The 22,122-nt window shown below is 38.2% G+C and overlaps 1 protein-coding gene across 8 annotated transcripts in view; it reads left to right on the top strand.

The window, feature by feature from the left end:
* Positions 1–158: 158 nt before the first annotated feature.
* MYO9B (myosin IXB) overlaps positions 159–22,122 on the top strand; it is a 45,312-nt gene continuing 23,348 nt past the window's right edge. For all 8 annotated transcript variants that reach the window (XR_774024.1, XM_010562187.1, XM_010562186.1 and 5 more), the window contains exons 1-7: positions 159–204; positions 10,097–10,990; positions 19,010–19,104; positions 20,829–20,891; positions 21,018–21,117; positions 21,266–21,366; positions 21,581–21,710. Coding sequence is in view for 7 of the 8 variants with exons in the window: in XM_010562187.1 (XP_010560489.1) it covers positions 10,154–10,990; positions 19,010–19,104; positions 20,829–20,891; positions 21,018–21,117; positions 21,266–21,366; positions 21,581–21,710 (1,326 nt within the window). In the remaining variant the exon portion in view is untranslated. The remainder of the gene's footprint in view (positions 205–10,096; positions 10,991–19,009; positions 19,105–20,828; positions 20,892–21,017; positions 21,118–21,265; positions 21,367–21,580; positions 21,711–22,122) is intronic.

Genomic DNA, 22,122 nt, shown 5'->3' with positions numbered 1-22,122 from the left:
TGAACCGCGGGCGACGCCTCGCGCCTCCCGCCCCGGCGCGTCGCACGGCCCCGCCGCGGGGTGGGGCGCATGCGCAGTGCGCGCGCGCCGCTGAATGGGCGCCGCCCTACCTCCCCCCCCACCCCCCCTCCACCCGGAAGTGGCGAGCAGGGGCCTGTGGCGGGGCGGCGGTGCTGGTCGCCAGCGCTTCACCCACCGGCTGAGGTAAACGGCGGCGAAGAGCGACGTTGCGCCCCCAACGGGCGCCCGCTTTCCTTCCTACCTTCCTTTTCTCTCCTTCTTTCTCTGTGGTGGCGGCGCCTCAGAGGGGACCGGGTCTCACACGGACCCGTGACGGCTCTGACCCACTGAGCCCCGGGGCCGGTGCGGCGGGCGGGGGAGAGTTCTGTGTGTGGAGGAGGAGGAGGAGGGAGGTTGGTGGTCGTGGTGTCTGGCGGGCGGGAGCCTTGGGGCCTCGCCGCTTCCCTCGGGAGCCTGGGGGCCGGGAGCCGTTCCTCGGGGACGCCCCCCGGGGGCGGCCGGGGCGGTGGGCGCTGGAGCGGTGCGCTGCTCGGGGCCGGGATGAGGGGTAGGCTGGAGCTGTGGGGTGTGCCTGGCTTCTGGGCGGCTGCGTGGGCTTGTAACGGGCGGGATGGCAGATGGGTTGCTGCTGACTCGTTTTGCATCTGATGTGCCCGAAGAGCTGGACGTGCCCTAAGGGAAGGAACATGCCTCGCCGCCCGTCTGCACCTCCCGTCTCTCAGGCGATACGCAGGGGGAAGATCTTGCCCTTGAGCAGGGCACGATGTTAGCTTCCATCCCCTGCTTACTGATCTTACAGCCACGCAGCGTTCTGCTTTTTCACATGATGTCTCTAACTCTGGGTATGAACAGCCTGTAAACTTTCATACAAGTATCTCAGCATCTTTCAAAAAAAGTCGTTAAAACTCTCTGGGTTTGTTTCTTTGTTTTATTTTTGGGTAACTCTTGACAACATTAGGGCTGCTACTGTGTTGAGGCCATGGTGACCATCATGGTGACCATCATTGCCTAATTGATATATGCCTGTAGTTGTTTGTATCTTGGTAGTGCTGTGTCTTTTTGGTAAGGTTGGTTTTGCAATCCCTGGAAAGTAAAACTTTTGCAAGCTGGGAACATCTTTCTGTTACACATTTGTAGACTAAAAGTAGCAAGAGTACTATCCTGATTCATGACTATTGTGACCATACAGTTGACAGAGGTATGTGTCATCCTAATGTAAGGTGACTTCCCAGTATAATTTTTAGCCTTGTTTTCTATTACTCTGTAAGCATTTCGACAAAATTCTTACTCAGCTTTATTTGCAAGTTCTGTTTGTGAAAAGTGAGAAGTACTTTGGATACAAATGAGTTCAGTGTTCTTTGATTTTCCCTTCTGGAAATGGGTGACAGTGTAGCAAAGGGCTGGAGATGATCTCAGGCATCTGGCAAATGCAATTAGCCTTTCAAAGATGTCATCAGCATCCTCCCACATTACTCCTAGAGGTGGATTGGTGTCGGTTTGTCTACCTAGCTGTTTGCAAATAAGAGTTTGTCATGGGTAATTAGAAGCTCTCTGATTTCAGGTCTGTTAGCTGGAATACATGACTGAAGTACTTGCCCTAAAGTAACAGTGTGAGGTAACCCTGCATTCCAGTTTAGTATATTGGTGTCACACTCCTCAAGTTTTAGCAAGTCTTCGGTGTCTTTAACTCAGAATCTTGTCAGGAACAAATCCATTTAATATAGGAGAAGCAATATGGAGAACTTCTAATGCATATGTGTATTTATATTCATTTCAAGATTCATTGTGTCTAAAAAGAGTTAATCTTGATTATTTTTGTCTTTGAACTAACAATGAGATTCTTTACTTTCTCTATGTGTAAAGTCCAGTAACATTGTCTGTGCTTTTCAGGATGATGTATCTAAGGCCATTTCCTTAATCACTAGTGTTTACTTATTACCATAAAACTCAGGAGTTACTGCAGTAATGTGATGGAACTGTTTTTGTGGCACTGTACAATTTGGGTTGTTTGGAGTTTGGTTTTTGTGGGGGTTATTTTTGTTGCCCTGCTTGAACATTTGTCTCAACAAAAAGCTTTTTCAGTAGTTGTATGTTGTAGTTTTTGCAGTGACAGGGCAGCTGTCTGTGCAAATGGATAGTCAAATCAAGAGGTGGGAAGACTCATAGGTTTGTGTTTTTCTGTGGAACCTAAAATGCTTACAGAACTGAATAATTTAGGAAGAGAAAATGCAGCTGATGAAAAATTTAAATAAGGTTCACCTAGAAAGTAATGCTTTGTACAGACTGAGTTTTCTGACAAATAATGATTCAAATATTAGACCTCCTGAATAATCCTGTGTATGAATAACTGTTTGACTCATCTGCACGTAGCTCAATATTACTGAGGCTAAATATGGCCGTTCCTTGGCTAGACGATCAAATACCATGTTTCGCATTTAAAAAGGAAAAATTCCTAAAAGATGCAACAGTATTAGCTATGTCAACAGACAAGGAAAAGAGTGAAAAATTAAGATTCAACAAAAAGTTTGTGGTTCGGTACTTCTTTGTATCTTTGAAGGCTGAAAATGTTTATTAATCACATTTCTAAGAAACAAGACCTACTTATTCTATTATCCAGGAGAAGAAAAGCCTGAGATGCTGATAAGGATTTTTTTTTTTTTTCAGTAGATAGCTATTTTAATAGAAGATCTGCCCTCTGAAAGGACTAGGAGTGTCTTTATTTCAGAAAATGAAAATTCGGAGGTTTTGTCTCTAGTATATTGTGTTTTCTTGATCTATCAAGTGACTTGTGTGGCTTGCAGAGTTGCTTTTATCTAGGCTTTATTGTGTTGTTTGTATCTGATTACAAAATGAAACTCAGTGCAGATCCTAGAGAAATATGCTCTTCATTTAAAGACCAACAATGTTTAACAGTAAAAGTGTTTTTAAAGGTATTTTTGACATGGGTATGTTCTTCTGATGAACCATCCTTTTTTTTTTTTTTTTTCTTATAATTCACACAAAAGTTCAACCGAAAGTTTCTTAAGAAAATTTCTTATCGGTGTAAATGCAGCATTAGACCAGTTAAATTTTTACTTCCTTTGTTGACAGCTGTAATGCTATTAAGGATAAAATTAAGAAAACTACAAAAGAAGGTAGAATAGTCTCCAAGGTTCTTTTGGCTTATGTTCTTTGCCTCTAACACTCTCAGTTGTTTTGCCTTTATTCCTTATTTTCTCAACAGGGCTGTGTTTTCATTTCCTCTGAATCATACTGAAGCATACATCTGTAACTCTGACATCACACTTTTTGTAAGGTAATAACAAGTTATAGACACTTAATGTCACTGTAAACCTGATAAGGTATCCTTGTCTTGAGGTTAAATTGTGCATCTGAGTCACTGAGAGGAAGTAGAGGTCTGCATCTTAGGTGGTTTGAGGGCCACCTAAGAGACCGTGGAGATCCTAGATTGGTATCAGGGTCTCAAGGGCCATAGGGAGTAGGGAGAAGGTGACTGAGAAGGAACTGCCTGTAATCAAAGTAATTTCTTTTACTTTTTCCTGTATTACATTGCGTTACCTGTATTACATTGCAGTCCAGCTTCTCCTTTATCAGGCAGTCTGTGGCAGTAACTTCTCTGGCAGGGTTGATTACAAAGAGTAGTAACAAATGTGTTGTAAATTTGTATGCTCCATTCAGAACTACTCCTTTTGGAGTAGAAAAAGCCAAGAGCTTTTAATTTAAGAAAACCAAGGGTCTAAAGTTTTTTAGTCCAGCAGAATTTTTTATGACCAAGAAAAATACTGAAGTGTTACTAGAATGCTAAGCAATCTTCAGGTAATCTACAAATATCTGGAAAACTGGAAAAAAAATTAAAAATAATTATGCTCAACTAACGGCAACCATAGGTCCTTGTGACAGGAGGTAAGGCAGGGGTTGAGGCCCTTGCCTTACCTGTAATGCAAAGTTAATTGCAGAAACTTTAGGGTGTCTCTATAGCCTATTATCTTGCTGGAAATTCCTTGCTTTGGAAATCAAGGATAAGTAATAGCTGAGTATTTTTGAAATTGCTAAATGTTTTCAATTTGATCAGACATAAGGGTCTCTTTTGGGTACGGTCATTGGCGATTCTGATATTCAAGAATATTAGAGGTCAAGTACTTGGGATATGTTTCCACTTTTGTGTTGAAAGTTACTTGATGAACAGTGGGAGAACCTTGAATCTTTCAGTTTGAGCAGCACTGGAAATGTATGTGAAAATGTGAAGAACTGGAATATAACAAAGTTCATCCCCAACAATTTTGCTGTAATGGTAGCTTTCCCTTTTTAGCTTCGCTATGATTCATTGACTAAATATGTGGCTTCAAATTATGGCCTTATTTAAACTAAACATATACCCTGCGCTGATTGGGGCAAAGTTCTCTTCTAGAATTTTACTACATTATTAACTGGACAATGTTGGCTTTAATGCATATTAAAAAATTAATTGGCTTAGTGGAGACTTGAAAACACTTAGAAAATACCATCAAAATTACTATATAGAATTGGAATTTTTTGTTTTCTATTTCTATTAACATTGTCTGAGCAAAAAGTAAAATTACAGATTGATGATCAATTTTGTCGCCTACTGCATTTCTTCTACAAAGTATTGAAGTAGTTACCTGAGATGTTGCCCTACTCAGTGATTTAAGTGGCAAGTATTATCAATCCTCCAGTGATGGATTAAATAGTACAGTCCCATGTTCACTTAGGTTATTGTTTGGTAAGCCCAGTGAGTTGTATTTTGGTTTTTTTTTTTAATAAGCAAATGAAAGTACTAATTGCTAACTAATATAAAAATAAATGTGGCATTAGAGTGTTGCCTTATAAACTTATGTTAGTGCTATTAACAAGTACACTGTAGAACTTGCAAAAGATGAGGTAAGGGAACAAAATGCTGAAGAGAGATTCTAGATTGGTTAGACTTGCTTCCATTTTTCTAGACCTGTTGGAATTATCCTTCTAGGATAGTTGAGTAAAGGTGGTCTGTAACTAGTATCTTACATTTAAATTTGTCTGGCACTGTTCCAGATTTACTTCTCTTGAATCTCACTTGAAATAAGTACTACTAAATTGTGTATGTTATACTGGCACAATGAAACCACTGCCTCAAGGGTGCAAATTGTACATCACTATATCCTTTAACATGCTAATCCCATGCAGCGGTTGCCCCACTCATGCCCTCAAAATTAATACAGTGTAATATATTGAATAAAAGGTTAGATTGAAAAGCTTTGCATGTCTAACTTTTTTCGACTTTTTTGTCTTGCCCAGCTTGCCTAACTCTGTGTTTGCATCTGTAAAACAGGAGTGTAGTGAAAAATAATGCTTTGCTGTGTTTTGTAGATGCTGATGACTGTACGTAGTAAATTTGAAGTGCTGAGAAGATGTATACTTGTGCTACAAAAGGCTTGTGAAAAGTAAAACAGGAAGGAGTCTGAATGTGAAGTCTAAAATTAGTTGATGTGCACCTAGTGCCAGCTTCTGCCTCCCACTTATTAAATTCTTTAACACACAGCGTTGTTTTTTTCCCATGCATTAGAATGGAGCTTCTTATAAGGAAGCGTGTTGAAAGACATTGAGGTAACTTCGCAGGATTTCCAGCTACAGGAAGAACTCAACAGTGGTGGTTAGGCTGCTGTTTTCCCAAGTTTGCTGTTTTGCATGCTGACCAATACGGTTTCGTTATTATCTTCTACTCTTGTATTTCTCCTTTTTCTTCCAGTGTTCTCTGCACCTGAATTCAGGCTTGTGCTTCCTTGATGAGCCAAATTCCATGGAATAAATATTTCAATAGCTTTAAAAATTTCTAAATAATTAGAGATCATAAAATTAGAAGGAATCATTGTAATTGTCTGCTTAGACCATGACATAAATGAAAGGGTAGTACCTAATTAACTTTTCTAATTAAGAGGCACATCTGTAACTGGGGACTGGCTGATTTTCTAAAAAGAACTTTAGCAATCAGGCTTCATAGTTAGTGTCAGTTAAGTTTTTGCAGTGTAGGGTACTCTTCTGGTGACATTTATGTCTTATGTTAGCCTGAGATTGTCTAGCTTTGAATTCCAGCCACTGGCTTTCGTTATAGCTTTGTCCTCCAAACTGGTGATTGCTACCAAACTCTAGTTCTCCATGCAAGGACTTAAACTGTTATCAGTCTTCTCTGTGTATTTCTCATAGACAAAGCTTCTAGAGTATTTTGCTGTAAGAGGGTATTTTCTAATAGATTTTGTTGTTGTTGCTGTTCTTAGCTTCTAAATTGAATTTCGGATATATTCTAGATGCAGTATTGGTCATGTACCTTCTCAGTAGAAGGGTAATACGGTGTAACTAAATATTCATTTGATGTTTATCTGGGGATTACATTCACTGTCCTGCTTGTGGTGTTATATTAGAATACCATGTTTAAATGATTACTTGCTAAGGTTTTCAAGCCTATTTCAGGATAGCTCCCATTCTATCCCTCTGGTATGGATTGTTTCTTGGATAAATTTGAAGTTATATATCTATAAACTGAGCTGAAATTTGTTTAGCGTTTGTTTTCTTGCTCCTGTGCTACTGAACTATATAATTGATCTAGCTTTTTGATTACTTACTGCCTTCTCAATCTCTCTATGATACATTCTTTATCAGTAACTCTCTTCTTTCTTTTAGAACCATCATGAAAATGTTTACTTTGATGCCAGGAATCCAGCTTCACTAGAATCTAATCCTCCAGTTGCTTGATGATACCCTGTCCTTAGTTGAATACTGGGACTTGTTAGGTAACCAACTTATAATCTGTTCAGTGTATGCTCTTTTGCTTTTATGTTCTAATTTGTGGCTTGAAATATTGCTTAATATGAAGTCAGAGGTCTGTCTTTTAGAGCAGTATTATCATCAAACAAATTTGATACCCTTTCTAAGAATATCACAAGTAGTTGGAGACCAGCAGGTTTTCCTCAAATCTCTGTTTGTAATGACTAGATATTCTCATTCTGATTTTTGGATAGCAGAATTTAAGCATCATGTTATTTCTTCTGGGACTCATGTAGTACATTTTCAGGTAAATAAACCATAGGTGACAAAAGCAGAATTGCTTAAAAGGAATTAACAGTAATTGGGTGTTACTCTTCTGTAAGTGACTTTTAGAGTTTTGTTTTTTTTTTTCTTAAAGCCTCATAATCAGTAGTAAATGATTCAAAGTAGCATATCTGTTTTAAGTTGTTGAGTGAAAGAGCAGTCTTAAAGCTCAGTGCTGTTGAAAACAAGCAAGTAGTGTCTCGATTTCATATCTGGTTAAAATGGGGCAGTGTTATGCTGACTGTCTTTCTGTTTACTGCTGACGTGACTGCGCATTGAAATCATATTTCAGCAAGTTCTTTCTACTGTACATTATCTTCCAAATCATTCCTACAGAGTGATGGAATCCTGCTTGAACTTCCATCAAGTTGTATGATGACTGCATAATTTAGAAATCTGTATATGGTATAAATACATTAAGGTCGATGTCTGCATGTTGCTTTGTCAGAAATCTGTTGTCTTCAGGATGAGAGGTCTTTGTCTTTCTCTTTCTAGTTTTTCAGTCGTACGCACCTGAGCAGACACTACCAGCTATCACATTGCTGCTTCCTGTAATTGGCCTGGGTTTTTCACCGGTAGAGAAGAGGCCATCTGTGTTCCGGTTTCCTCTTTGGAAAGTGTGATATGGGAGTCTTGAGCAATGTATCAGATATATCTTGGTAGCTGACGTGAGATGAGGTTAGGAAATGTATATTAGTAAAGTCAGAGGTCAGCACCAAGGTTCAGCTCTTCTGAGTGGGCAAAAAGTTGGTGCCACATTTCTTAGGGTGCTGTTTTGGCAAAAGTGCTTACTGAGGGGACTTCCTCTATTGTACCAGACTGTGTGTCTGAAACTAATTGCTGGGGGGAAAAAAAAGGAAGTCTGCACAAGACTCTGTCCCTTGAACTGACTGGCTAACTTGAGAGGAAAATGGTCACTGTTCTTTTTTTCTGTCTGTGCTCCAGATTCATCTTCCCCATGAGCAGCAGTCTACTGTAGATTCTACTATATGTTAAGGTGTTTGAGCTTCTGTACATTAAGAATGCTTTACACTTGCATAATTACTTCAAAGGTACTTCAGACTTATTAGCTACTGGTCAGTGATAATCATAGGAAATGGAGAGGGGACTTTGAGCTCACTGGTCCATCCTTCTCTATGACCAAGTTCTTGCAATAAGCTGTCCTTAATGAATGAAGAATGAAATTTAACGGGGAAAAAAAAAAAACATTCTCGGAGGGATCATACAGCTTGATGAGAGATGTTGCTGTGGTTTGTCTTGCTGTCTGTGGCTTCCTCAGCCTTCCTTTTGATGAGTAGCCACTAAGAATTATCCAGCTTGCATAACAATGTCTTCTGTAAGCTTACTGTTCAGAGTTCCCTTAAAGCACAGTTCTCTACTCTGAGGCTGTTGATGAGGCAGAACTATGTCATATGTTTCTGTGAAGTGATTCATTACTTGCAGTGGAAGTGGCAGCTAAATGCTTCCAACTCTACTGATTTTAATTTGAAATGATTGCTCTCTGTGGTCTTATGGAAGTTCCTGTGCAGTTGTTTAGTGGCAAAAAGCAACTTCATTGGCATTTTTCTGCCTTTTTTTTTTTTGTATGTATATTCAGCATGTAAGTGTATAATTAGAACACTTTGTTCTTGAAACAAAAATTGAATTGATATTCTGGGTATGAAGTATTACAGACTGTTAAAACAAAAGGGGTACTTCATTGTCCTTCTCCTTTTACTACCCATTGATAAGCTAGTAAACTGTTGAACTAAAGCAACGTAAGCAAGCTTAGTCCTGGGAATCTGGGTGTACTGAATTGCAGTTGAGAAAAAAATCACCAGCAAAGGCACAGAATGTTACTAAGTCTAGAGACTTTTAGACTTGGCAGTAAGGAGGAGGTTGATTTCTGTGAGTTTGATCTTCGATTGAAGTTAGATTGCTGGCCTGCATCAGGGGTGAAAGGAGGAAAAAGCAATCAGAATCAATGATTTTTGGAGACTCATGCATGCGATTCCTGAAACCCAGTGAGAAAATAGTTGATGTGATAGGTATAAAGGCTTGTGAATGTGTGGGTTATTTGGTATCTTGTTAGCTTAACTGAAATGTAGTTGCAATAAGACTAATTTTACTTTGTTGCCTAAAATGGAAGATAAAAAGCACGTTCAAACCTTTCTGTAGCAAGGATGTGGTTCACTCAAGTGAAATTAGCAGTCTCTTGTCTGGGTAAATTGTGCGTGTTCAAGAAATAACTACAGTGTGCAGGGTTAGAAGGAGTTGACAGCAGTATTTGCGCTGGTCAGCTATAGGCACTGTTTCCTTATGTTGAGTGGCGGTAAATACTGTACCTGTTTTGTACCTTTTGTGAAAAGACGTCAGCTGGGGGAAACAAACAAAAAAAAGTGTGGATCTCAGTGTCAGAACTGTCTTCCTCCTTGCAGCTGTGCACTGGTCCTTCTGCCATAGTTCATGGCTGCTCTAAACTGTCACTGCTGATTTGAGAAGCGATCAGGCCCTGTTTCTACCTCAAGCTGTTTGTGTAGCTTTAAGGGAGGGTTTATGTGGGAGGATGAAAAAATGTTTGTGTAGCCATACAGTGAACCAGGTCAGGGAAATTATCTGGGTTGAAACTAACCTGGGGAAATCAGGGAGTTTTAATTTGAACATTTATCCCAGTTCAGTTTGCTTTGTGGCTGTATGAATGCTTGTGCTGCCATAACGAGGAGGAAGGGTTGGCATGGGAATAGAAGAAAAAGTGAAAAGAGGATAGATATTGTGGCAGCTATCCACTCCGTGGGATAGGCTAAACAGACTGAAATAATATCACTGAGGTGCATAAATAGTGCATTTGTTCTTTAATAATTTGACTATTTAATAGCTTTATTCTCATCCTCCAGAAAATAATACCTTGCCCTAATACCTCTTGTACATGTTTTTTGTACATGTTTTTTTAACACCTGACTTTTTTCTTCTTTTCTTCTTCTCTCTCTCTCTTTTTTTTTTTTTTTTTTTTTTTTAGACGATGGGCACTGCATATTAAGCAGGGGTGGAAGACTGAAGCCCATTTGGGGACAGAATGAGTTTTAAAGATGCTGACAGTGCAGTTTGCCAGGCAAAGGCAGCCTATAATCTTCATATTTACCCCCAACTCTCAACAGAAAGTGCTCCCTGCTGCAAAGTGACAGCAACCAAGGACAGCACGTCTTCCGATGTCATCAAGGATGTGATTAATACCTTAAACCTGGATGTCTCAAAACATTATGTGCTCGTGGAAGTGAAAGAATCAGGTGGCGAAGAATGGGTACTTGATATAAATGATTCTCCTGTTCATAGGGTTTTACTTTGGCCTCGTCGTGCTCAGGATGAGCATCCGCAGAAGGATGGGTACTACTTTCTTTTGCAAGAAAGGAACACTGATGGGACCATCAAATATGTCCAGATGCAGTTGCTTTCCAAGGAGACAGATGCTCGGCGCTTGGTTGAAAGGGGTTTTCTTCCATGGCACCAGGAGGACTTTGATGACTTGTGCAATCTCCCCAGCTTAACGGAGACAACAATCCTAGAGAATCTCAAATGCCGCTTTCTAAAACACAAAATTTATACTTACGCAGGAAGTATTCTGATTGCAATTAACCCCTTCAAGTTCCTGCCCATTTATAATCCTAAATATGTCAAGATGTATGAGAATCATCAACTTGGGAAGTTGGAGCCTCATATTTTTGCCATTGCTGATGTGGCTTATCACACAATGCTTAAAAAACATGTTAATCAGTGCATAGTTATATCAGGTGAAAGTGGGTCTGGGAAAACTCAAAGCACAAACTTCTTAATTCACTGCCTCACGGCACTGAGCCAGAAAGGGTACGCAAGCGGTGTGGAAAGAACTATTCTAGGAGCTGGACCAGTTCTGGAGGTAAACTTATGCTAAAATTGCCTTCTGTGAAAATTGTTTCTTGAAAACTTCAAATAACTGCTGTTGAATACTACTTTTGAGTCACCTACTCAGTTTAGGCTTTAAATATCACTAGGTTGTACTGGTGTTTGGCTGTGTTGCTTGACTGCTTCTAATTGATTTTCCTTAATTCATCCTTCCATTCAGTTGACTTCCTGTTGCTTTTAATTTATCTCTGACTTAACTTTCCACCACTAAACACTAATATTCTGGGACAGAGGTTACCTGTGTTTTGCATCTTAAAGTTTTGATGACATTTGAATCAAATTGTAAGTAAATGTTTTCATAAAAAGATTGTTCCACTGAAACATTAACTGCTTAGTGTAATTGTACCTTTGTGTGTAAGCATGTCCTGCAGCATTTTTATGAACTCACTTTTTGAGGGAGTTATTTCCTTTCTACAATTGTTTGTTTTGAAGAGAGCAACATTGTTGGTTGGGTAGAAAGTGTGAGTTGGTTTTGGCTTTTAATTACTACAACATTTCCAACAGAAAGCAAAACTAAACACGTGAGGAGGGGGTACACTTGCCTTGCATTAGGTAACAGCAGGACAAACTTAAACTGATCTTTTAGACTTCAATCTCTCCTTTTTACTCTCTCATCTGAAAGGAAAAACTGAAAGCTTGGATGGATTTAATGGTCACCTGTAATCTTCAACAGCAGGGAGACTGAACAGTGCCGTTGTAATTTTTAGGTTTAAATATTCTCAAATATAACAACACTTTCATTAAAAAAAAATTAAGCTTTTTTTTTTAATCTTTTAGACAAAATGTGAAAAAGCAATGAAGTTAAACTTTAAAATGTGATACATTTATAAATGTGATTTGAAAGCTTTTCTGTAACAAATGAGGAATATATGCAAGTTCTTTTTTGCTTTGCTTTCTGCTGCTTGAAAGAAGAAGTAAAATTGTTTGAGGTTTGTTGGTTGCTGGAGTTCAAGTATGCAGTTCTAAACAGAAAACAGGAAGGGGTCACTGTGGAAAGCACTGTTTGATCAGCTGATCTTTCTGCCTTCGATAAAATTAACTGTTTCAGATCCTCATCTACTGGACATGATACAGCTGCGTCAAACCAGGTAGAGGTGTGAAATCTTGTGTTGCTGTTTGTCCATTGAATGAGAAGTGCATGTAGCCCTAGATTAAAATTAAAATTGTTAACTTTGCTGGAGTCACAGGCAAATGTTGTGTATGTCTGGGAATGTTCATGAAGAGACATTTGTGATTTTCTACAGTAAGATTGGTTGTCATAAGTACTGCAACTTCTTCAGACTTCCACTGAGCATTTAGCAATGCATTTCACAAGAAAATAGTCTTGCTAGCTAGAAGTATCATGACTGATTGAAAGTTTAGTTTGCAAACTTGCCAAATGGATTCTAACATGGCTGTTGGAGTACATATTGCCTAAAATGTGAGGCTCTTCTGAAATTCTCGGAGAAACTTCTCATTCTACTTCTTTGAGGGTGTTTGTCAGTCACAAATTGATTCAGTGTAAACCTGTCCTCCCAAGTTGCAAAAGATAAAAGCATTTATGACAACTAAATATAAAAAATGTAGGAACATCTGAATCCTAAAATGTCTTTCAGAATTGAATATTTGTTTTTGTATTAAAAGTATTATTCATTGACTTGAAATTATGGAGAAAAAAACCTTTTTGAAACTTGCAGAGGCTAAGATTTCTCCAGGCTGAAATAAGTCACTGGGGTACCTGTGATTTTGGCACAACTCTATTTAAGGTAATAATGGGAATATACTTCTCTGTTCACATAACTTCAGTGCACATCAAAAAGTGATGCTATGGTAGGTTTAGAGCATAGGGAAGTAGAATCAAGCTGTCCTACTTTGGATACAGCAGAGTGGATACAGCTGACAGTGAAGCTTCCATGTTTCCCAATATGGATGCTCTTGTGCAATTTCAGTCACTAAACGTAATTTTAAAAAAAACCAAGTCAAAGCTTGGTCTGGGGGAGGAATGCACGGAAAGCTTACTTTGCTTTGTGGAAGTTAAACTGATGACAAACTCCTCTCTTAGAGTTGGTCACTTCTAAATCCAACTGTGGTGACTCATTTGGGTTTTTACTTAAGGGAACTAAAGTGGTACAAGGGAATTTTTCTTAAATGGATTTTCAGGGGATTTTTTCGTATGAACGGTTTTGTAGTGTGCCTAAACTATTTGAGAATGTTCTGTTTAATTTTGAAGTTTTATTTTGAGTCCTCATGAAAGATTAAAATGTACTCTTGACTGGAGTCTGTTTCGCTGACTTTTTTGATGTAGAAGTTGGTTGCATTTTGGTTCAGAACTTCCCCTTTTTAGTGACCTCTTAATTTCCTGACACCTAAGTAAAATGTGTCTGTTATAGGCTGACCTTTTGTAAAAGTTCAAGGATTTAAAGCAAACGTTTCTAGCACAGAGACGTGAGCACTATTAGTGTGTTATGGAGGTGGATTTATAATTTTATCATCACATACTTAGTGAACTTGGAAACATACTTCTCACCCAATACTGTTTCCGTGTTGGCTAACTAATCTCTGTTCGAATCTGTAAGTAATCTGAAGATAAACTATTGTTAATATTTTGGCTCCTTGCTCACAATTTCTAGACGTGGAAAAATGGAGTTACAGCTATACCGTGAAAGGAGATTTGACCTTAAATGTTACTTGATATTACCTTCTCAAACATCTGAGAAATGAAATACATAAGACTGAGTGTAGTTAAAAATTAAATGTAGTACTAGCACAATTGCTGTCACATGTGCTAGTGAAAAGAAAGCTGGTCATGGGTTAGTCTTTGATCCTCAGTGCTTCTTGCTCAAACTCTGCACCAGAGTCTGAGCTGTTTATAAGATTCCTTGCCAGGGATCTAATAAGCAGAGGTAACTTGTGCTACTTCTGATTACGTTTGGCACTGCTTGCAGCTTTCTAGAGAAAAAGGATCTGAACGGCTGGCTGCTTCCATGGCACTTCATGATGCTTCAGCACAGCCTAAAGCTGTGTATTGTGCTGGTTTTTAACAGTTCATGAGACATACAGTTGCCTTAGCTGTATAGGAATTGCTCTCAGATTTATTTTATTTTTTTTAATTGTTTCTCCAGGCTAACGTAGACCATCTCTAGTGAAGAGCAGTTTCTTTAAAACTGGTAGGAAGATAAAGATAGGCTCTGTTTTAAGATACTCCAGACTTTTTCATTCTCTTCTAAATTTAGTGATTTAAGTATAGTTGCCTGACTTGGAGTTTTGCCTTCTTGTATTGACTGTTAAGCTTAGTTTACTTACGGTTGAAGTCCTAAGAAGCAATTTACATTTGGGAACTATTATTTGGGTCAAATTGGGAATAGTGAATGAAACCTTTGTTTATTTTAGTCTCGAACAAGAGAATTAAACCTTTCCATTGACACTTAAGAAGCTTCCAAGAAATTTGTGTTTTCCTTTCATCAGGGAAAAATGTCTTAATATGCATGTTTCAGTTATAAAATGCGTGGTGTGCAATCAAAGACTCTGAACTTGTTTTGGAGACCTAAAGTTAACTTATCAGATTCTTCAAGCCAATTAATTTAGTGAAGTGGCAGAAAATTCGAGCGAGGAGATGGGAGCATGTGGCAAGGGACATGTAGGAGGGAATTGGAGCTTCCTCTTCTGGCAGCAAAGCTCCTGTTGGCCTGCTGTCTGTTGTTAAATTGTAACCCTTAGTATCCTGAGTTTATTACAGAAGTTACTTGCTTAGTGTGCTGAAAGTTCATTTCCCCCTGAAATGGAAGCTGAGGAGAGGTAGGATAGGTGGAAATACTGGGGGTGTCATAACTTTTTTGTTATTCTTTTGAAAAGCATTGCTTATTTCCATTTGGATAAGTTCTTGAAGGTTTCTTAATGGCACTGCACCATTCTTTGAAAAGAATTAAGGCCCAAATAAAATGCAAAGTCCAACAGGAAGCATTCATTAAGTGGTCTTCTAAAAAAGGCAGTTGTAAATATGAATGAATTAATATTGACAGCACAATCAGGTGGGTGGGGGGTGAGATTTTCTAGAACTCAGCATATTAAAAAGCTTGTTAAATTTCATTGTAGAAAGTAAACTTTCATGCTTTACCATTTTATGGAAGACAGAGTAAAGCAATTTGCCATCAGCTCCGTTTCCTTTATTACAGTCCCATCGTGCTTGTGGTTTTGGTATAAGAAGGACTTAAGCTGAGTGGTGCTTCAACTCTGGTTTTCATTTGTATTTGCCATAAAAGTCTGCATATATATTTAGTGGGTGTAGTCTGTTCTATTTAAGGGAAAGTAGTTGTTTGGGGGCTATTATCTGCATGTGTTTGTTTTAAGAATCATAATCAGAGGAGAAATGGAACTTCCTTTTTCCATTTGGTTGGATGTTAGTAGGTTTTTTTGGTGGAAATGCGTTGTTGCATACTTTTCCCTGCTGCACACGTCTCTTGGGGAAAAATCACCTTGTCCTTTATGCAGTCTTATCATGTGGATTGCTTAGACTTTTCCAGGACATCATACAGCATGCAGAGTTGCAAAATTACCCTGAACACTGCAACTTCTGTGTTAATGAGAGGATATTTTCAGCATGTTTGTGAAGACCACTACTAAACTGAGTTCAGTTCTGAAGCAGTCATTTCCTTTTCCAGGGTGTGTAATTAGAGTCTTCAGTGTCATTTGGCACATTAAGATTGGTCTGTGCAATGGTGGTTCTGCCATGGATTAGAGTGGTTTACTTAGAAACTCTGATAGCTTTTCCAGATTTTTGCAATTCTTACGAAAGAATTAAATGAGATTTTTAGCTGTGTTCCTGAGGTAGATGATAGGACATGTGTGTGGTTTGGGATTTTCTTTTTACAGCAAATAAAAGGAGAATTTGGCATTTTTCCAAATACTTTTAAAGCTGTCACGGTTGTAGGAGTTTTGAGTAGCCAACTCCAGTTTATGACTCTTGCATTTCAAGGTAAGAGGATAGGTTGGATGACTTCCTGACTCCCAGAATAGGCTATCCTGACTCTGATTCCTGCAGGCCTTGGTCTGCTATTTTTGACTCACCCTCTTTTTATATAGCTGGTGTTCTGCATTGAAGAGATTTAGTTTTAGGTTTTCATTTTTATCTGTCTCCTCATGGACTCACAAGGGAAAACAGTAAATGGGCTTGGTTATAGATATTATTCTTTCTCTTTAGGTAAAATAGTGTCTTGTCCGCTCACATCTTTTGAATTTATTTTGTGAAGGCATAGATGGCTCTCTGTAAAGGCAAACCAGGGAGATAATTTTAGCTGAATTTGAGCTATGTATAGAGTACCTGGCTAGAATTATCTATGAAAGATGCTTTCCATGCAGAGCAATGGCTAGGTAAGTAGGTTAAAGATATCTAAGTGCTAAATACCAAAATATTTAACACTTCAAATTTTTGTACCTTTCTGATTTTAGACAGGAATGTCACTTCTTACATAGTTAACCCGTCAAAGTACATTGAAGAATATGGTAGCAGTGATTAGAATTTAAAGTTAAATGTTACCAAAAAAAATTCCCACCCAAAATGTTAAGTGACTTGGAATGTTCTTTAAAAAGTTGTAGATGTTAAAGGCTCTTATGAGAAAACCATTCAGTACATGAAAACTTTCCTAAAAACTGATAATATTAGATCAGCTTTTAAGAATTTGCTGTGTGCTTTGACTAAATACCAGACGCATGAGATCATAAGAGCCTTTAGTTTTAAACTGTATTCATTCTTCACATGAGTAATCACTAAGAAAAGTTTTTCAGGAAGCCTGGGTTATGGGATTTCTTAACTCTATAATGCCAAAATATTTATTATTAAAAAATAATGTGGCAAATTTAGCTCTACTCTGTTTTGATTTCTTGAATATAACTAGTAAACTGATAGTTAACTGGTGGCTTAAGTTAGAAAACTTTCTAAAAAAAAGCTTTTCCAGAATCAATTTGCAAGCTCACAATTCTGCAGCCTGGCAAAATTCACTACAACAGATTTCTTAATATGCTAAATAGGAAGTTGGATGGTGTTCTTCAGAGAGCCACAGCTGAGCCACTGTTGGTGGGAGAGGAATAGGTTTTTTGATTTACAGAGCAGACAATTTGCTATGCGGATGTTACTGGACTTCCACTTTTGGTTTGGTAGTGTTTGGTAACTGTAAGGAGCTGACCTGGATTTTATGCATACATTAATATGCATATGTATGCAAAATGGGCTAAAAAAAATCTGGACGATAACTTGTTAGGTAGCAGCTACAAAAAGATATTGATGACTGTGGTCAATGCTTGCTTTGAAAAGTCTGAGTGGGGATGCTGTTTGCATTATAGCACATGTAGCATGGTCTCTAGAAATTAGGAGGCTATACTCAGCCTCAGTCATCTATAAGCACTGCTGGACACAAATATTCTCTCTTTAGAAACCCGTTGACTTTTCTGAAGTTACAGCAGAATCACCCTGGGGGGTTTCACCGTGCACAGGAAGAGCTCCTTTAGCTTATTCCTCTAGGTCAGAGATAACAGTTGTCTGAAGAATTAGGGACATTCTCCCAGTTCATAAGAAGTTTCTCAGATTCTCTGAATGCTAGGCAGCTGGCAGTAGAAATCTACTTGCAAGAAAGCTTTGAGAACCTATTTTGGAAATAGTGATCCAGGTGTCACACTGCAGTGCAGCTGCAACCCTTAAGGTAGCTTGGAAAAACAAAACAAAACAAAAAAAAACCCCCAAAAAAGAGAAGGGAAGAGTTTCAATATACAGACAATATGACTGTCATGAAAACTGTATTCCCCTACGATATACACCATAATTGGGCAGTTTTATTTATAAACAGTTTAGTTCTGTGTTGTGTACAGTATGCACATGTCCATCATTCTCCGGATGTGTGTGTGTGGAGGAAGAGGGTGGCCTTTTTGTGAAATCATTCCACGAATGTTCTATATTAGGGGAGGCGGATTTCCTAATGGAGGCCTTAATTGCTTGGAGCTTTAAGAGGAAGTATCTGTGGCAGGAATTGCTGGTGATAGTCTACACCGAGCAGTGTATTTTTCCAAACAATTGCATTTTACACAGGGTTTCATCTCTGTATGCCGGATTGCCTCCTGCATGTTAGAAGGGTGACAAGTTTCTCTTAACCTAAGAACACATAGTTAAGAGTCGATAAACTTAAGGACATTCCCAATAACTAATTCTACTGAACTTTTAGGTGTAATAAGTTATCTTTATAGTTCTTAAGCGTGGCTCATGCAGAGGATATTTTGTATTATGTGTGTGCTAGCAACTATCAGAGGGCTCATGATACAGGCAAAGTATTAAAGATGCACAATTAGGATTTGTGCCATACCTGTTGTTTCCCCTTTCCTAACACCTCGTAATGAAACTACATTTTTTGGTGTTGCATAGTGGAGTTAGCTGGCCAAGGAGTACGACATGTTTCTGTAAACCAAAGTTCTGTTTGTCTTTTTCCTGTTTCTTGAGTATACAACTTGGAAAATTCAGGGACTAACTTCTATAAATGAGATCTTAACGTTCTGTTCTCACTGAAAGAAAAACTGTGTTTATTGTGAAGTTTTTGAGTGGGAGCAATACATTAGGGAATAGGACATAGTTTGTGGCTTTTCTATGGGAGAGGCAATTTCATGGTAATTGTGCTGTCTTCTTCCTACTGCACAGCCTCTCTAAGGTCAGAATTTTTAGTGATAGAGGTTGATACGTGCACTCTAGTTCTGATTACCTTTCCTGTACTCTTAGAAATATCTAAATGTATTATTCCCCTCCCTCAGTTCCTCAAATATTATTGCATGGGGCAAATAATAGATGGATATAGATGTGCAAGGAACAATGGAAGCTGCCTAAGCTGCCTTTTTGGTATCTGTATGCTGCCATTTCCATAGTATTTTGAGTTTATACTGCAGGCTAACAGGAGGCTGAACAATGAACAGAAGAATTTGAAAACCTATGTGTTGGTATATTTTGTTTAATTGCAAATTAACTCATTTTGCTTTGTTACAGGCATTTGGAAATGCAAAAACAGCACATAACAATAACTCCAGTCGTTTTGGAAAGTTTATTCAAGTCAACTATTTAGAGAATGGTATTGTCCGAGGGTAAGTACAGTATGAGGTTCTTCTGGGGTTGATCTCTGTGCTTTTAGGAATTGGTGAAGACTCTGCTGTATATAAAATGCTGCCTTATTGAGGCTCTTCTCATGTGAGAATAGCTTGCTGCTGTGGAGTTTGCAAGACTCTCTTAACTGAAGCTTTGTGGAATAATCAGGAGATGCGTAATATACTTACCTTGCTGTACAACCACACCAGGTTAAGAATTTGACTGCTGCTGCATCTTTACCTTCATGCTAAATGAAGGCTTTTTTCATGACACTCATCGTTCTCTCCATTTTGCAATTAAAAACAGAAGATCTGAATTTTTAAGAGGAGAGTTGGAGAGAAGTGAAATAGATTTGGGGAAGCCATTTTAAAGAAGCAATTTAAACACCAGTTATAGAGATAAAGACGACTGTAAAATTACGATTTTACTTGACTTAATTGAAATTGTGTGCTTCTATCTGAAGGTCAAACATGAAATATTCTATAACAACATTTATTTTTTATATATACGATAGTCACAGATGAGTCTTAGGATTCTATTTCTATTTTTCACCCTGTAGCAGATGCTATAATGTCATATTACTGTAGTCCCTCAATATTAATCAAAAATTATGCTTTGCTCTTCTTCAGTAGTGGGCACTTTCACTTCAAATGAAGAATTTTGTCCAAAAATTTTCTGTGATATTAGTAATTTGTGTGCAAATACTTGTGTAGTTACTTGTCTAACATCATGCCATAAACTAATTTCTTTTGGATCTTGCTCTGTAAAATGCCTCTTAAACTTTTAATGCTTGTATCGGCAAAATTCGCAGCAGTGTGTCACACATATTATAAAGATGTACCTGTGCTAGTTTAGGTGCAATGCCATAATACATAACACTGCTATGGAATTCTGCCTGAAGCTGAAGTTTGCTGCACTATGGAGTGTCACTAGCTGTCACTGACTTTTGTGCTCCAGTGTGTCTTTCCTTTGGGTCTTCTTCGTGTTTGCAGTTTAGAAAATGGCAATAACATAAATGACTAGGAACTCTGTACCGCACTTGCTTTGAGTGTTACTCTGAACGAAATTGGCATCTTTTCAGATGAAGTTGCACTAGCTCAGGAGATTGGTACAATTTGAATACATTTGTTTTGTCTTCAGCCTGAGAAGCAGCTGCTCAAACTTTGGCCTCATACATTGTATCCCATGTCAAGGAGTTTAGATTATCATTTAGGAGATTACTGTGTCAAATTGTAAGGGGTTTTCTGTCTGCCTGGCTTCCGTTTTAGGCTGACATACATACTGCCATAAAAATCTAGCAAATTTGTTAGATGGAGAATCAGACAGTTATCCAGTATGTTTTTCGGGTCTTGTAGTCTTTGTATTCCTTGTCAGATAACTGTTAATCTCAGAGTAGGTAACATATTGTTAGCACTCTGCATATCTTCTTTCTGCTTACAATTTTTCATCAGCACTTTTCTAGCTTTGTCTGCCTTTTTCCAGTTATGTCTACTAAAACCAAGCACTCAAGATAGGTGTTTCTCAGGTATTTCTTTTTGTTCCAATTACAATATAGTGCATACTGAAATTTTTGGTTAAGATTTAAGATAGTGACTAAGCTATTCTCTTGTATATTTTAGTGCAGATTTCATTATTTGAACTCTCTTGGCAGTTGCTGCCTGATGTTTTGTGAGGTCTTTTCTTTTGCTCTCATGCTTTTTTTCATTTTTTTGTGGCTCTTTAGGGCTGTCGTTGAAAAATACCTGCTTGAAAAATCTCGTCTGGTTTCTCAAGAAAAGGATGAAAGGTAAGAGATTAATACGCTTTACTAACACAATTATAATCAATGCAAGAGTTTAAGAGCATCAAAAGTATATAGAATAAAAGAAAAGTAATTATATTTTCATGAAACAGAAATGTATTGGCTTTGTAGGAACTACCATGTCTTTTATTATTTGCTACTTGGAGTCAATGAGGAAGAGCGTAAAGAATTTCACCTCAAGCAACCTGAAGACTATTTCTACCTCAATCAGGTAATCTGTGACAGGGATTTACTAATGTATTGATAAGTGTTGTCTGTCTGTTGTGTTAAAGATGAAAGCAAGCAGAACAGATCATGCTTGTTTTCATGTGATGTTTGGGCTTTGTTCTTTGCCTTTAATTATGGATCTCTCTTCACAGCATAACTTGAAAATTGAAGATGGGGAAGATCTCCGACATGACTTTGAAAGATTAAAACAAGCCATGGAGATGGTTGGCTTCCTTTCAGCAACTAAAAAACAGTAAGTAGAATCCTTTAAGCTTTTGTTACTGATAGCTAGTTAATGTTCATGAATTGCAATAAACTGTGTGTGTTAGGATCACATTTAGTCCAGTAGGAAGCAAGAAGAGACGAGTATTTGAGGGCTTACAATCTTGAAGAAGAACTAAGTCTGCTAACCTGTTATAATGAACTCATAAGAAAAATTCTTATGAAATTCTTTTTTCCTTCCTTAGGATTTTTTCAATACTTTCAGCTATTCTTTATCTGGGCAATGTTACGTACAAGAAGAAAGCTACAGGTCGTGATGAAGGGTTGGAAGTAGGACCTCCTGAAGTGTTGGATATTCTTTCCCAGCTTTTGAAAGTAGAGTATTTCCCTTTAGCTCTAATGGGTGATACACCTTTTTGTTATGCTCTACCTCAGCATTTTACTTGAATATCTTGTTGCGCAGTTTGTTATATCTAGACCTGGTTTATGGTACTTCCACAACATTTATCTTATGGGAGGGGAAATGGATGAAATTGGTGAAATTATTGGGGTTAGGGATGGAATATAGCCCATAGCATGGAAATGGAATTTGTTTACTTACTAATCCTAATGCTCAGCAAGAATAAATTTAGTGGAGATGTGTTCTTTGCTGCCATAGGGAAACATCTGAATGAATCTAAGGTGAGAATAATTTCAAAAAGTTGAAGAACTTGTAAAGCTATTGATGAATGATGAATGTAGCTGTTGACAAAGAGGTTGGGCTTCTCTGAGGAAATTGAGGGTGACA

This window comes from Haliaeetus leucocephalus, unplaced genomic scaffold (genome assembly GCF_000737465.1).
Source record: "Haliaeetus leucocephalus isolate CR32 unplaced genomic scaffold, Haliaeetus_leucocephalus-4.0 Scaffold157, whole genome shotgun sequence".
Lineage (NCBI taxonomy): Eukaryota > Metazoa > Chordata > Aves > Accipitriformes > Accipitridae > Haliaeetus > Haliaeetus leucocephalus.
This window is presented reverse-complemented; position numbering and strand designations above follow the sequence as displayed.